Source organism: Hemibagrus wyckioides, linkage group LG06, assembly GCF_019097595.1.
Source record: "Hemibagrus wyckioides isolate EC202008001 linkage group LG06, SWU_Hwy_1.0, whole genome shotgun sequence".
Taxonomy (NCBI): Eukaryota; Metazoa; Chordata; class Actinopteri; order Siluriformes; family Bagridae; genus Hemibagrus; species Hemibagrus wyckioides.
In genome coordinates, this window is record NC_080715.1 from 26,652,514 (window position 1) to 26,667,875 (window position 15,362).

Here is a 15,362-nt window from a genome sequence, read left to right on the forward strand (position 1 = left end):
CTGTAGGGAGGTAAATTGTGATTTGCTGTGAAGAACTAAAATATAATGTTTTTCATAAACAGGAAGGCTATCAGTGTTCACCCAGGAGCAACTGCAACCGTTAAACTAATAACAATGAAAAGAAGAACAGCACAAAATTAACCAGCACAATACAACACATACAATACATATTTGAGTATATATGAGCATATTATCTTTTTTATGTTCTTTTTAATAAAGATATTATGCCATATTTACAGACTTTTATACCATGTTCACCACTGACAGGTGAAGTGAATAACATTGATTATCTCATGCTAGTAGCATCTGCCAAAGAGTGGGATTTATTAGGTAGCTAGAGAACAGTCAGCTTTCAAAGTTGTTGTGTTGGAAGCAGGAAAAACAGGCAAGCATAAGTTTCTGAGTGACTTTGACAAGGGCCAGATTTTTGATTGCTAGTCGACTGGGTCAGAGCATTTCCAAAACAGTTGGTTTTATTGGATTTTCCCAGTATTCAGTGGTTAGTGCCTACCAAAAGTGGTCCAAGGAAGGACAAAAGGTGAACCAGAGACAGGGTCATGGGTACCTAAGGCTCAGTGATGCACATAGTGACTAAAGGCTAGGTTGCCTGGACTGACCACACAGAAGAGCTGCTGTAGCACAGATTGCATAAAAAGTGAATGCTGGCTCTGATAGAAAGGAGTCCGAAAACACAGAACATCACAGTTTGCTGTATATGGAGCTACGTAGCTGCAGACAGGTTGGAGAGACCATGCTGACTCCTGTACACCACTGAAAGCACCTACAATAGGCACCTTAACATGAAAACTGGACTATGTAGCAATGAAAGAAGGTGGCCACAGACTCACCCAGATTGGACAGATGAAGACTGGAAAAAAAACCCCATCTGATTTGGTCTTCTGCTGTTGCAGTCCATTCACCTCAATGTTTGATTGTTCTGTGCATGCTGAGATGCTTTTCTGGTCAGCATGGTTGTAAAGAGTGATTATTTGAGATGCTATATAATTTCTGAGAGCTCAAAGCAATCTGGCTATTTTCCTCTGAGCCTCTCTCATCAACAAGCCCTGAAACCAGCGTACCCGTCACCAATGACCACAACACTGTTAAAGTCACAGAGATCAGACTTCAGGTCCTCATCCTGATAAATGTGAACAAAATCTGCATGATTTTATACACTGTGCTGCTACCACATAACTGACTGATTAGATAACTGGTGAGTGTACTCTACTGTTGTGTGGGATTGCAGTCACTAACTCCAGTGTGGAGAGAAAATGAGTCGACTCTGAATCGAATCAGCTGCAGGATTCACCTGGTCTTGTACATGTGAGCTACTGATGCGCTTCTAGATGTGCGTTGTAAAATATGGACATTTGGACTGACGAACAAAAACAGAAAATAAACGCCGGATATGACATACAAAATGACTTAAACAACACATCTAACTAATTTGTAAAGTTTTGAGCGCAGTTCTCCGTACAGTGCTTTGGTGACTTTTGCTAACGGTTAAAGGTTTGTGTCCTTTTTTTTTTTTTTTTACTTCGCAAAGTTTTTAACCAAATAATTATAGTTAGAAGAGTATATTTTCAGCACTAATTATACTCACCCATTGTTTTTGTTACTGTTAATTGAAAAGCCGTGTGAAATTAAACCGAGACGTCGAAATGGAAACAAGAATCAGTTTCACTCAGATTCGGATTCAGAGAACAGAATAATGAAGGTCAGCACCCTGAGAGTGTGTAAAGAAAAACGCAGGGCGTTTGGGAACTTGTAATAAATAAAAGCGTAGTGTTTTTGGATGAATATAAATTTAAAAATATTTTAAAGAAGAAAAGGCAGACCGTCCCTGGGTGGGCTCGAACCACCAACCTTTCGGTTAACAGCCGAACGCGCTAACCGATTGCGCCACAGAGACTTGCACGTAGCGCCGGCTGGCGGTCATTTGAATGTATAGGAATTTCCGGTTTATTTTGAAGACTAATCAAAGTTTTCAAAATAACTCAAACTAATCATTAATGAGGTGCTGGGTTGTTTCGACGGTTAGGAGCCACAAGATGTCGCCATGACATCACGCAGGAAATCGGTAACCTGAGCTCAGTTTCGAATCAGCAGCTAGACCGGTTTTGCCACCATTGTTTGTGTTACTATGTGTGGATGCTAAAATGCCATTAAGGATAAAGGATGAGTAAATGAAATAAAGTTTTCTAGATCTCTGCAATTTTCATTTCAGTTAAAGGAGCAATCACATAGCGTAGTTCACCAAGATGTTTATTCCCAGGTTTATTTATGATAAATAAAGAAAGTTCCTCGTACAGACCGTGCCTCATACACAGCACAGCTGGGGTGAATGTTTTGTACTAAACACAAATGATGGATCAGTGCACACACCAAGAAATTGTTGTTGTTGTTATTATTGTAATATTTAAAGACCTTAGGACAATTGTGTCTTTAATTAACCCTTTGTCCTGCTTGATCATTAGTGTCGAAAATCAAACCATGATTTTTGAAAGAAGAAGTTTTAAAAAGGTTATTCTTATTTTTCTTGCTGGTTCTCGTAAACCACTGGGGTGTGATTCATGTTACTGAAGTTCAAACACATTATGCACACTCATAATAAAGATTCATAAACAGAGATAACAAAGCTTCCTCATTTCTGTTTCACTTGATTATAAATAGAATCAAATTCAAATTCATTTGCATAAACAGAAAAGTTGTAAAAAAAAAATTCTTCTTCTTATTATTATTAGTTATAGTACATTTTTCAGTAGTATTATAGTATTATTATTAGTTATGTCTTATATATATACAGCTCTGGAAAAAAATAACAGACCACTGCTCAATCTCCAGATTTGAACCGTATTGAAAACCTCTGGAATGTCATCAAGAGGAAGATGGATGGTCACAAACCATCAAGCAAAGCTGAGCTGTTTGCTTTTTTGCAGAAAGAGTGGTATAAAGTTCCCCAACAGCAATGTGAAAAACTGGTGGAGATCATGGAGCCAAAACACACGCAAATCGGGATTATTCCACATTAAGAATACTGATTTCTTAATGTTATTTACCCAAAGCATTAACACAATTTGTTTACAAATTATTTGCATTTTGTTTTATTTGAGTTATTAAAGCTCTGCAAATACTGCATGATCTTGGGTTATTTTGATGTGTTGTCATTTCCTTTAAATATACATTCTAAATAACAATAGTTATATTTTGAATTTAGGATAAATATTGTCAGCAGTTCACAAAAAATAGAACAAAACTGTTCATCTCACCAATACATGAACCTGGAAGAAAAAGAAGAAGAAAGAAACAGATTAATTTGCAGTGGTTCTTATTTTTTTTCCCAGAGCTGTATATACTGTATATATACTATATTGCCAAAATTTTGGGACTATTGCCTTACTTATGTAACATGGAGTTGTCCCTGCCCTTTGCAGCTCTAACAGCTTCAACTCTTCTTCTCCACAAGGTTTAGGAGTGTATTTATGGGAATTTTTTTACCATTCCTCTAGAAGCGAATTCCTGAGTTCAGGCACTGATGTTGGACAAGAAGCTCCACTCATCCGTGTCTTTATGGACCTTGCTTTGTGCACTGGTGTGTAGTCATGTTGAAACAGGAAGGGGTCATCCCCAAACTGTTTCCACAAAATTGGGAGCATGAAGTTGAAGCATGAAAATGTCAAAATGTATGCTGAAGAAATTCCTTTTACTGGAACTAAGGGGCCATATATATGTTTTTTTTTTCTTTCTATGTTTCTATACTTCTGTAAAGCTGCTTTGCGACAATGTCCACTGTTAAAAGCGTTATACAAATTGATTTGAACTGAATATATGCTTTGATGGCTAATTTTATTTGCATATCCTGAGTAAAAACGTGCAGACGCATGAAATGTTTTGTACCGGACTAGATACCAGGTCGCGGGGAGCAGTGTACACTACATAGTGTGGAAGGACGCCGCCATTTTCCTCATGCGGTTTTTTTGTTGTTCTTTGTTTTTGTTTTCATCAGTATCCTAAACAACACCATATACACAAGACGCTATTATATAGAGCTTAACACTTCGCATCCGAGACAGAAGGCGGCATGATGGTGGATGTGTACTTGAGAAAGCTCAGTCCCAGTCTGTACTCTTAAGCGTTAGAGTGTGAAGCCCTGAGTGGACTAGTAAGTAAGTGTGCGGTTTGGGACACGTCCCCCTGGGCGGTCACGGTGCTCAGCTGACCCGCAGCAGCACACTGGCAGATCCTCCATAACGCTGCCCGCAGCTCTGGTGCACTCGGTGTGTTGTGTTATGATTCCTAAATAGTAGAAGAGCTAATTAAATGGTTTTGGCTGATGGCGGCTGAAGCCCAGCCTCGTCCCCCGCAGGCCAGGAAGCCCGTCCTGATCAGCAAGATCGACTCTTTTCAGGATGTAGTGAACACGGCCGTGATCATCCCTAAAGAGGACGGAGTGATCAGCGTCTCTCAGGACAGGTGGGCTTTAAAATGTTAGCACCAGGAAACGTCACTGCAGGTATACCTGACCCCGCGGTTTGTGCACCTGGACTCGGGATTTGCGTCATATTTCAGTCACGTGATCTAAAGCCCTTGGTAGATAGTTTAATTATCAATAATGCGATTCCTAAATCTTCGGGGCTACAATACTTAACGTTTATTACAAAAGTGTTATTCGTATTATACTTTATTCATTTTGGCGGTAAATGCAGTTTTTATTTATAACATTTAAAGGTGTAGTAGTCCATTTTTTTGTATTTCTTATTTGTACAAATTACCTTGAAGATAACAACAACAAGAACAACGAATAACATTGGATTAAATCTTGGCCTTATCTAAAGTCTATTAAGTCAGAGAGAAAACCTGTTTGGAAAACGCAGTTCCGGTCCAGAATGCTTGTCTATGATTGGATCCGGCTCCTGTCAGTCATTTTATAGACACAATGTTACCTGCTGCACCTTTAATGTTGTGGAATATGAGTGTAAGTGCTGACACTGGAGACTCCTTCCATAAATGTTAAATAAACGTCTTCTAACTTCAAAATAGCATCGATTATACATATGGATTTGTTAATTAATAAAATGATAATGAGTTGTTGCTATAGAAACATTTACATGTTCTTACGAGTGCGTTCATATAAACCATCACAGCTGGAATGACTGCCTGTGGGAGTTTAGTGATTCCTTGCTCAAAACCACAGACTCTTTTGCAACTTATTTCCCCTAACAGTTTTTCTTCCCTAAATAAATCGGGTTGTTCATCAGCATGTGACGCGTCACTTCATCATCATCATCATCATCATCATTAGAATTGTCTTCTCATCATCAGTCAACTGATGAGAGCATGTCCCAAAGAGACCACACCGTCTACTCCATAAACAGGATCTATGACATTTTCAGATTGCCAGTTCATTTTGGAGTAATCTAGACACAGAGTCATAGTGTGTTGTGGGATTTTAGAAGAAATGAAACATGCTGATGTTACTACCGTACTATAGAAACCTTCTGACCAATCAGATTTAAGAATTTACCAGCAATTTTTTTTTCGCTGTTGAGAAAATCTAATTTATTATGCAGAAAAAGTGTACATCTTACAATAATTAAATGAATCTATTATTTTATAAATTAATATCATTTATTTGTTGTAATGTGTTTTTAGAATAATTGTTTAATGTTAATTTATGTTGTTTAAATTGTTTATGTTGTAACAATTTAAATTGTTTAATGTTTAATTCAAAATGTTTTGGGGTGTGTGTGCTTGTATTTTTCATTCTTGCTAAACTGGCTCTTCCATATCCAAGACGTGAGAAATTTTAAATCCACTGTACTGAAATCACACATAAATACAACCACGTGCCGTGTCCTTCTGTATTATATAAGCATTTTAATTATTGCCACCTTGCTGTAGGATAAAAGGAAAAAAATCACGTCAGGATGTGCTGTTATAGGAAATGAATCATTTTTAGACGGTCAGCTATTAGAAATAATGCCTACTTGTACTTATATAGCTACACTCTCACAAAAGAGTGGACTAATGAGGTTTTTTCTGTCTCTCTGTGCTAGGACAGTGCGTGTTTGGCTGAAGAGAGACAGTGGACAGTACTGGCCCAGCATCTACCACACCATGCCTGGTGAGACTCAAGCACCAAGTTTTGTCCTGTCTTTGTTTTAGTGGACATGTAAAACTGCTGTTGTATTATATAAATTTCATCCATGTGAATGAAATAAAGCATTGTTGTTTCAGAGTTAGCTAGAAATATCAAACACACCGATCAGGCATAACATTCTGAGCACTGACAGGTGAAGTGAATATCACTGATGATCTCCTCATCATGGCACCTGTTAGTGGGTGGGATATATTAGGCAGCAAGTGAACATTTTGTCCTCAAAGTTGATGTGTTAGAAGCAGGAAAAATGGGCAAGTGTAAGGATTTAAGGGAGTTTGACAAGGGCCAAATTGTTATAGCTAGACCACTGGATCAGAGCGTCTCCAAAACTGCAGCTCTTCTGGAGTGTTCCCGGTCTGCAGTGGTCAGTATCTATCAAAAGTGCTCCAAGAAAGGAACAGTCGTGAACCGGAGACAGGGTCATGGGTGGCCAAGGCTCACTGATGCACGTGGGGAGTGAAGGCTGGCCCATATGGTCCGATCCAACAGATGAGCTACTGTTGCTCAAATTGCTGAAGAAGTTAATGCTGGTTCTGATAGAAAGGTGTCAGAATACCACAGCACACCTTCAGGAATCTAGTGGAGTCCATGCCTCGACGGGTTAGGGCTATTTTGGCAGCAAAAGGGGGACCAGCATAGTATTAGGCAGGTGGCCATAATGTTATGCCTGATCAGTGTACAGTAAGACATTTTTAGTTTTCTTGCTTGTTTTTTTACTGGTTCACATGGCTTCCATAACGTTGTTTAACTGTCAGCTAGCTTCAAAATAGCTTAATAACAACACTGAACTAGTCGCTGAAATGAGTCTAATCACTATTAGCTGTCAAATGATTAGCTAGTTACTATATCGAGTACAAAAAAAGTGACACACACTCCCAAATCATGTTTTACAACTATTACTTGAATAAACCACAATAAGAAAACTAAAGTGTAAGTCTTCTGAATTGGGACACAAACACAGAGTTGTTGTTGTTTTGTTTTTTTGGAGAATTTGGAGAATTTCCTTAAAAACTGCTTGAGATTCTGGTGTTGAAAGCTGACCTGAATAACGACATAGCCTCAGACAATCGCATTAGACACATGCTACATGCTTGAATTATTAGAGTAACTCTGAATTTAGCAGTTGTACAGTCTAGCAGCTCGGTACAAGAGGGTTTAATTGTCATTTTTTGGTTCCTAGGTAATAAAACTAGGGTTTCAGCAGAAAGAAAAATTCAGCCCAGTTACAGCTTAAAAAAAATACCTGAAAGTAGTTTAAAAAATCACTGGAAAGGGGAGACATTTTTTTCTTTCCCTCAGGTTTTATGTGGGATTGGAGATATTTTTGATTTACAGCCTTCACTCCATCAGTCAATTTTTATAATATAGCATATCTAATTGGTTCTGTACAACACATTGTTTAAGGAAATGTTTTGGATTAGATGATTTTGGACAGAATTTTGTTAAAACTGCACCAATCTGGCAACCCGGTCATTAAATATCTTCTTTATCCTGTCTTCTTCCTCCTCTGCCGCACATCTCCACTGAAAAGGATAGTAGCATGAGAATGGGGAAATCTTGCTGCTCTTATTTTGGATTGTTTCCCATTTTTGTCTGCTAGGTGAAATGCATTTACACCAACATTTTTGAAATCATTGTTTACTCAAAAGAGCTACGTAATTATTTGTGAAAGAGGATTTCATTAAGATAAAATTTGCTGAATAGCTGATACAAATGCCAGGGGTCTGCTCAAGTCCAATTGCCTTGACTCACGTCAAGGATGAATGTTTCACGTTAAGTTTGTTCCAAATCCTCTACAGAGCCCCACCTTTTTTTTTTGGCATTTATCAGCTTCAGGAGAATGTTGCTGAGGCACATCCATCTACACATGCATCTACTCAAACAAGAACACTGTGCATGTTTCTGCCAGTCCAGGCCTTTCAGGCAGAACGAGATAAAATATTAAAGGCTTGTTGAATGCCTGTTTGTGCGTGTGTGTGTGTGTCTAAAATGCTGACAGTAATATTATTGTGTCTTGTTTCTCTGAATCTGTTTGCAGCTCCATGTTCGTGCATGTCCTTTAACCCTGAGACACGAAGGCTTTCAGTCGGGATGGACAATGGAGTCGTTTCTGTAAGTGTGTGTGTGTGTGTGTGTATAATTAGCTCTTTGTGTGGATTAATTGCCCCTGTGAACAATACATGACAATTTATTTAATGATTATATAAGCTGTGAGCTCTACTTTGTGAAAAAAGAGAATCTGTTTGTGTGTGTGTGTGTGTGTGTGACTCATTACCCATCTGTACAGGAGTTCACTGTGTCTGAAGACTACAATAAGATGACTCCAGCTCGCTCCTATCAGGGTGAGTAGGGTCAGAATGCATTAAGCAGAGTGTATAATTATCTACTGCTGAACTCTGTGTGTCTGTGTATGTGTGTGTGTAGCTCATCAAGGTGCAGTGACCGTGGTGTTGTTTGTGTTGGAGATGGAGTGGGTTCTGAGCACAGGTCAGGATAAGAGCTTCACCTGGCACTGCTCAGAGAGCGGCCATCAGCTGGGGACTTACAGGACTGCTGCGTGGGTAACTGGACTTCAGTATCCTTATATTAACACACACAGACACACACACACACAAACAGAGCCATCTAAATTTTCTTTTATAGTTATTTTGTATGATTGCTTGTACTTAACTGCCCTGTGTGTGAAACATGAACAGATGCAAAAAGTCCTCAATAAAGTGTAAAGTGATGAACACACCTTCCAGTTTCTCCTGAATATCACTACACTGTCCCTGGTAGGGCTTAACACCGCCCCCTGCCATTATCTGCCACTTATGTGCCATTGCTGTCATCCTTATTTAGGGTTACTGAGGCATGGCTCTTGCACAGAGATGTAAAAAAAACATTCGGGTCCTAGTAGTTTTACTTTGTTCTGACTTTATCTAGGTGAACTTTGACCTGTGCTTTCACAATCCTTGGTCTTGTGAGTCAGTAGAAAACAAGAACTTTGGTTCCTTTGGTTTGGGGAAAATGAATCGGTTTCGTTTTGCTATTGTGTGTGTGTTGCCTGACGAGAGATTACTACCCTGTGCGTATATATACACTATATTGCCAAAAGTATTCGCTCACCCATCCAAATAATCAGAATCAGGTGTTCCAATCACTTCCATGGCCACAGGTGTATAAAATCAAGCACCTAGGCATGCAGACTGCTTTTACAAACATTTGTGAAAGAATAGGTCGCTCTCAGGAGCTCAGTGAATTCCAGCGTGGAACTGTGATAGGATGCCACCTGTGCAACAAATCCAGTCGTGAAATTTCCTTGCTCCTAAATATTCCACAGTCAACTGTCAGCTGTATTATAAGAACGTGGAAGTGTTTGGGAACGACAGCAACTCAGCCACGAAGTGGTAGGCCACATAAACTGACGGAGCGGGGTCAGCGGATGCTGAGGCGCATGGTGCGAAGAGGTCGCCAACTTTCTGCAGAGTCAATCACTACAGACCTCCAAACTTCATGTGGCCTTCAGATTAGCTCAAGAACAGTGCGCAGAGAGCTTCATGGAATGGGTTTCCATGGCCGAGCAGCTGCATCCAAGCCATACATCACCAAGTGCAATGCAAAGTGTCGGATGCAGTGGTGTAAAGCACGCCGCCACTGGACTCTAGAGCAGTGGAGACGCGTTCTCTGGAGTGACGAATCGCGCTTCTCCATCTGGCAATCTGATGGACGAGTCTGGGTTTGGCGGTTGCCAGGAGAACGGTACTTGTCTGACTGCATTGTGCCAAGTGTAAAGTTTGGTGGAGGGGGGATTATGGTGTGGGGTTGTTTTTCAGGAGCTGGGCTTGGCCCCTTAGTTCCAGTGAAAGGAACTCTGAATGCTTCAGCATACCAAGACATTTTGGACAATTCCATGCTCCCAACTTTGTGGGAACAGTTTGGAGCTGGCCCCTTCCTCTTCCAACATGACTGTGCACCAGTGCACAAAGCAAGGTCCATAAAGACATGAATGACAGAGTCTGGTGTGGAGGAACTTGACTGGCCTGCACAGAGTCCTGACCTCAACCCGATAGAAAACCTTTGGGATGAATTAGAGCGGAGACTGAGAGCCAGGCCTTCTCGTCCAACATCAGTGTGTGACCTCACAAATGCGCTTCTGGAAGAATGGTCAAAAATTCCCATAAACACACTCCTAAACCTTGTGGACAGCCTTTTATGGCACAGCTGTTATAGCTGCAAAGGGTGGACCGACGTCATATTGAACCCTATGGATTACGAATGGGATGTCACTTAAGTTCATATGCGAGTCAAGGCAGGTGGGCGAATACTTTTGGCAATATAGTGTATATATATATATATATATATGTTGTATATATGTGTTGCATAAGACCTGATGCTTGAAAAGAACAGAACATTCCCTAAGCACAGAGAGCTCTGCTATTATAAAGTCCAGAAGTTACACTCTCAGAATTGACACACACACACACACACATCTGTGTCCATGTGAATAGTTTGCAGAACAAACAGAGCTTTGTGGTGCTTCAGGCATTGATTTGTTTTGTGGACTTGTTTTCTGGACTTTTCCTTAACAAGCTGTTTGTCAGGTTTGATGTAGAGACCAGACATGCGTTTGTGGGGGATCACTCAGGTCAGGTGACCATACTGAAACTGGAACAAGACAACTGCAGTCTGGTCACCACCTTTAAAGGTCACACAGGTATTCACACACACACACACACACACACACACTAAACATTATGGCTTTTGATATATCTTCTACTTTTTAACGTGTGTGTGTGGTTGTAGGCAATGTAACAGCCTTGTGTTGGGACCCTGTCCAGAGGGTCTTATTTTCTGGAAGCTCAGATCATTCCATCATTATGTGGGACATTGGGGGACGTAAAGGCACAGCTATCGAACTGCAGGGACACAAGTAAGACTTATGAAAACACACACACACACACACACAGTTATCAGATTGCACCCTTCAATATTCTGCCAGAAAGAGCTTATATCATGCTTCAAAATAATTTCCACTTTTTTGATACCTGGAAAAATGTGACTCTGCGTGCTAATCTGCCTAAAATCTCCTGAAGAGAATCTGGTAGTGAGGAGCAGAATTATTGCCTTTGGTAGTTAAAGCAGCATCACATTAGTGGTTTATTGTATGCTGTTTTTGCTCGTGGTGCTAGAAAAGTATTGTGTTTTGAAGTCATCCGTTAACACAACTAGGCTGATGACTGCTTGTGCACACAGACTTGAATTTTTCATGGTTAAAGCTAGTTAGTTAGTTAGCTAGTGAGTTAGTCTTAAAACTTAGAGCTCATTCAATACATATGTGCTTGGCTTTGTATAACTGTTTTGATATAATGTGGTGGAAAATTTTTTGCTTTGTAAAAAAATAGTGTGTGTGTGTGTACACATTCAGTGACAAGGTACAAGGGCTGTGCTATGCACCACACACTCGTCAGCTTATTTCTTGCGGAGCTGATGGTGGGATTGTCGTGTGGAACATGGACGTCACGCGACAAGAGGTGAACAAAAATATGACACAATGTCAAATTACCTTTTCTTTCACCTTTTCTTTTCTGTGTGGCAGTTGTGTAAGATGCACTGTTTGTGTTTGTTTTTCAGACTCCTGAATGGCTAGACAGCGATTCTTGTCAGAAGTGCGAGCAGCCATTCTTCTGGAATTTTAAACAGATGTGGGACAGCAAAAAGATCGGCTTGCGCCAGGTTACAAACACTCACACACACACACACGCACAAAGTGATGTAGGGTAACACATGTGTCCATGACAAAACATCAAAAAGCTGATATTTTGGATTGGAAAGTTGTGTGAATTTGTTAAAGCTCATTCCTCGAGTCTGGCTGCGTCTTTATATTTGCTCAGCACATTTTTTTCTGCCTTGTCTGGTTTCTTGCTCCGTTTTGTTACAGCTTCCACATTGCTGTGTCTCGCTGATAAAGTTAATCTGTCATTCACACGAACCACCAGAAAACATCCGGGGTTAATGTGTGTAGTTTTGCAGACACAGGTTTTGCCATAGAGTCGCTCATAACTGGAGCATTTTATTTAAACCTTACATATAAATTACAGACAATGCTGCAGGTCCACTCCTGAGTGAAGTGCAGATGAAGATCAGCATTAGGACCCCTTCTGAGAGGTTTTATTTTTGTGATCTTCTTTCTCGTAGCATCACTGCAGGAAGTGTGGCCAGGCTGTGTGCGGCAAGTGCTCATCCCAGCGCTCCACCATCCCCCTGATGGGCTTCGAGTTCGCCGTGCGGGTGTGTGACGAATGCCACAAATCCATCACTGATGAAGAGTGAGTGTCAGTTCTTTAGAACTTAATTTACATTTCTGGCATTTAGCAAACGCCCTTATCCAGAGTGACTTGCATTTTCATCTCATTTTATACAACTGAGCATTTGGGGATTAAGGGCCTTGCTCAGGGGCCCAGTAGTGGCAGCTTGGTGGACCTGGGACTCAAACTCACAATCAGTAGTCCAACACCTTAACCACTAAGCTACCACATCCTCATCATCGATGCCTTCTGACCAATAAGAATCAAGAATTTGAAAGCAATATATATATATATATATATATATATATATATATATATATATATATATATATATATATATATATATATATATGTGTTAATGCTTAATTAATTTAATTAATTAATTTTATAGAGTGTAAGAATGTATATTGTTCTTGTACAGTATATGTGAAATGGAATGGCATCTGATTTTTTTTTCTTTGTAAGGCGAGCGCCCACAGCGACATTCCATGACAGCAAGCACACAATTGTGTACGTTCACTACGAGCCAACGAGGAGCTGGTTACTGACCTCTGGGACGGACAGGGTCATCAAGGTCTGTATACACACACGCACACAGAGAAATAGTAATTTATAATATACATCTAATTCTAATAAAGTCACATGTATTGTAATTGGCATGACAGCAGTATGGATGATGAAAAACATACAAAACAAAGCAAAGTCCAAATGCAGTCTGTATCAGGTGTGAAGTTCTACTTTTCTCTGATATAGATACAGCAGCAGTATTGTTCACATACAAAGACCTGGAATTTCCTCATTAAGCTCGAAACTACTACAGCAGCTTGACGCCAGTTATCCTGGAGAGGATACATGGCATAGAGATGTTGTCGTGGTTGTGTTCGTTATTCAATGTAAATGAAGGCAAATTCAGTAAACGTGGAAAAAGGAACATGTTTCAGGTTGTATGGTGATTCGAAACAAATTGTGTTATAGAAATCTATCTATATCTATAATCTTTCTATAAGATGCTATTTATATTATGACATACTGTAGGTAAGAAATGTCTAGCAAAACATAGTCTAATTAAACGTTTAGTTTAAAATTATGTTTATTACAGAACAGTGACAGCACTGAGATTTTAACTCAACCTTCCACATAGCAATCCTTTAGCATAACCAGTGAACTACCACAAGGCCACACTAGGGGTCTCTTTATTAAACCTACAAATGTTTAACATCAAATAGGCTTCTTCCAGTCAGTTCTGTAGATTGAAGAAAAAAACAAATAAAAAACAATACACAAAAAAATAAAAAAATAGCGAAAAATTGAGTTGTGCCATTGATATACCTCTTTGGGCTCTTTGGTGAAAAAAATGGAGGTGCTGCTAATTATTAGCATTCACACCTTGCTGTTTTTGTACTGTCCATTGGCAAACATCTAGAAATAAAAAAATTATGCTCTCATTCACTATCATATGCTATTTTCTAAAACTGTTTTTTCTTCTTCCTTTCTGTGATAAAACTCTTTTTCCCTGTCTGTGAGGATTTCTGTGGTAAAATTCTCATTTTCCATCAGTCTGTGAGGATTTCTACAGTAATATTTTCTGTATCATTTTGCCTGAGAGGATTTCTGTGGTAAATTCCTTTTTTTTCCCTCAGTCTGTGAGGATTTCTCTGGTAAAACTCTCTGGATCCTTTTGCCTGAGATGATTTCTGTACTGAAATTCTCTTTATTCTTTTGCCTGTAAGAATTTCTGTGGTAAAATATTTTTTTTTCCTTTGCACCATTCTCTCCTTAGCAATATTGGTGTCTGTGAATATTAAGTATTCACTGAGGAAATATGTGACTATGGTGTATAAAGTTGAATAGTGAATTGTATAATTAGCATTTGGTTCTCTCTCTCTCTCTGTGTAGCTATGGGACATGACACCTGTTGTATCCTGAAGATCACTACAGCACTCGCTGCAGAGGATGTACACTGCAGAAACAATGTCCAGCACTGGCAGAGAGGTTGGAGGAGATGGGGGGTGTGTGTGTGTGTGTGTGTGTGTGTGTGTGTGTGTGTGTGTGTGAACAGGTGTAGTCATGTTGCCGTGGGCCAGTCCTCATTGTTCTGTGTAAATACCCAACATTTGTCAGTCTTGTACCATTTGTGTAATGTAACATTACATAATGCACTTTCAGACTGTACTGTTTTTTTGACTCATGTTTTCAAAGAAAATGCTTGTATTTGCGTGTCTTTACATGTTGGAAAAAAATCACAAATAAAAGAACAAGTTGATTACAGATTGAATATCATTTCTTTTGCAGTGGAACAAAATAAACAAACTTCTATATAAGAACTGTTGATTTTCAGAGACTGCTGATGGTGTGAAAAACAAAACCTTCTGTGTGTCAGTTCAGTACACGGGAACTATTTGTTGATGACAAGACAGGAAGGTGACGGTAACTTAAATAATCACTCTTTACAACCATGGTGTAAAAGCAACTCAGAACATGGCACAATACATTAAACCTTGAGATGGATGTGCTACAACAGCAGATCACAACAGGTTCCACTGTATGGGAATCTGAGGCTATGATGGGCACAGACTCACCCAAACTGTTGGATAAAGATAGATATGTCTGTTGCATATGCATATGTACGATTTACAGAATTTTAGATTTAAAAAGATAGATTATGCAGAATGGTTATGGAATAGATGGCTGGGCTGCAAAAAATTAACAGCGGCTGAAAATATCTTTAAATAATACATTTAATTTATCCTACTAAATGCAATATAAGATTATTAAACATACACTATATTGCCAAAAGTATTCGCTCACCCATCCAAATAATCAGAATCAGGTGTTCCAATCACTTCCATGGCCACAGGTGTATAAAATCAAGCACCTAGGCATGCAGACTGTTTTTACAAACATTTGTGAAAGAA

At 39.4% G+C, this 15,362-nt stretch overlaps 1 protein-coding gene and 1 non-coding gene across 3 annotated transcripts; one reads left to right on the top strand and one right to left on the bottom strand.

The window, feature by feature from the left end:
* Positions 1-1,838: 1,838 nt before the first annotated feature.
* trnan-guu (transfer RNA asparagine (anticodon GUU)) lies at positions 1,839-1,912 on the bottom strand. Its single transcript has one exon. It is a non-coding gene; the product is annotated as a tRNA-Asn (tRNA).
* Positions 1,913-4,192: 2,280 nt separating this feature from the next.
* wdfy2 (WD repeat and FYVE domain containing 2) lies at positions 4,193-14,715 on the top strand. Of its 2 annotated transcripts, none has more exons than XM_058393637.1 (12): positions 4,193-4,473; positions 6,057-6,124; positions 8,199-8,272; positions 8,448-8,502; positions 8,585-8,735; positions 10,744-10,856; positions 10,946-11,072; positions 11,568-11,673; positions 11,774-11,875; positions 12,338-12,468; positions 12,913-13,021; positions 14,344-14,715. In XM_058393637.1, the coding sequence occupies exons 1-12, from the start codon at positions 4,334-4,336 to the stop codon at positions 14,371-14,373; spliced, it is 1,206 nt and encodes a 401-aa protein (XP_058249620.1). In that variant the 5' UTR covers positions 4,193-4,333; the 3' UTR covers positions 14,374-14,715. The 2 variants fall into 2 exon arrangements, with proteins under 2 accessions (XP_058249620.1, XP_058249621.1); XM_058393638.1 differs by having other exon boundaries at positions 4,333-4,473; positions 6,062-6,124.
* The last annotated feature ends 647 nt before the right edge of the window (positions 14,716-15,362 follow it).

Excerpts from the sequence above, each read along its gene's own strand:
- wdfy2 (XM_058393637.1), top strand. The coding sequence starts at position 4,334 with ATGGCGGCTGAAGCCCAGCCTCGTCCCCCGCAGGCCAGGAAGCCCGTC. Across the intron at positions 8,273-8,447 it reads TGGACAATGGAGTCGTTTCT|GAGTTCACTGTGTCTGAAGA; the intron begins GTAAGTGTGTGT and ends CCATCTGTACAG. Across the intron at positions 13,022-14,343 it reads GGACGGACAGGGTCATCAAG|CTATGGGACATGACACCTGT; the intron begins GTCTGTATACAC and ends CTCTCTGTGTAG.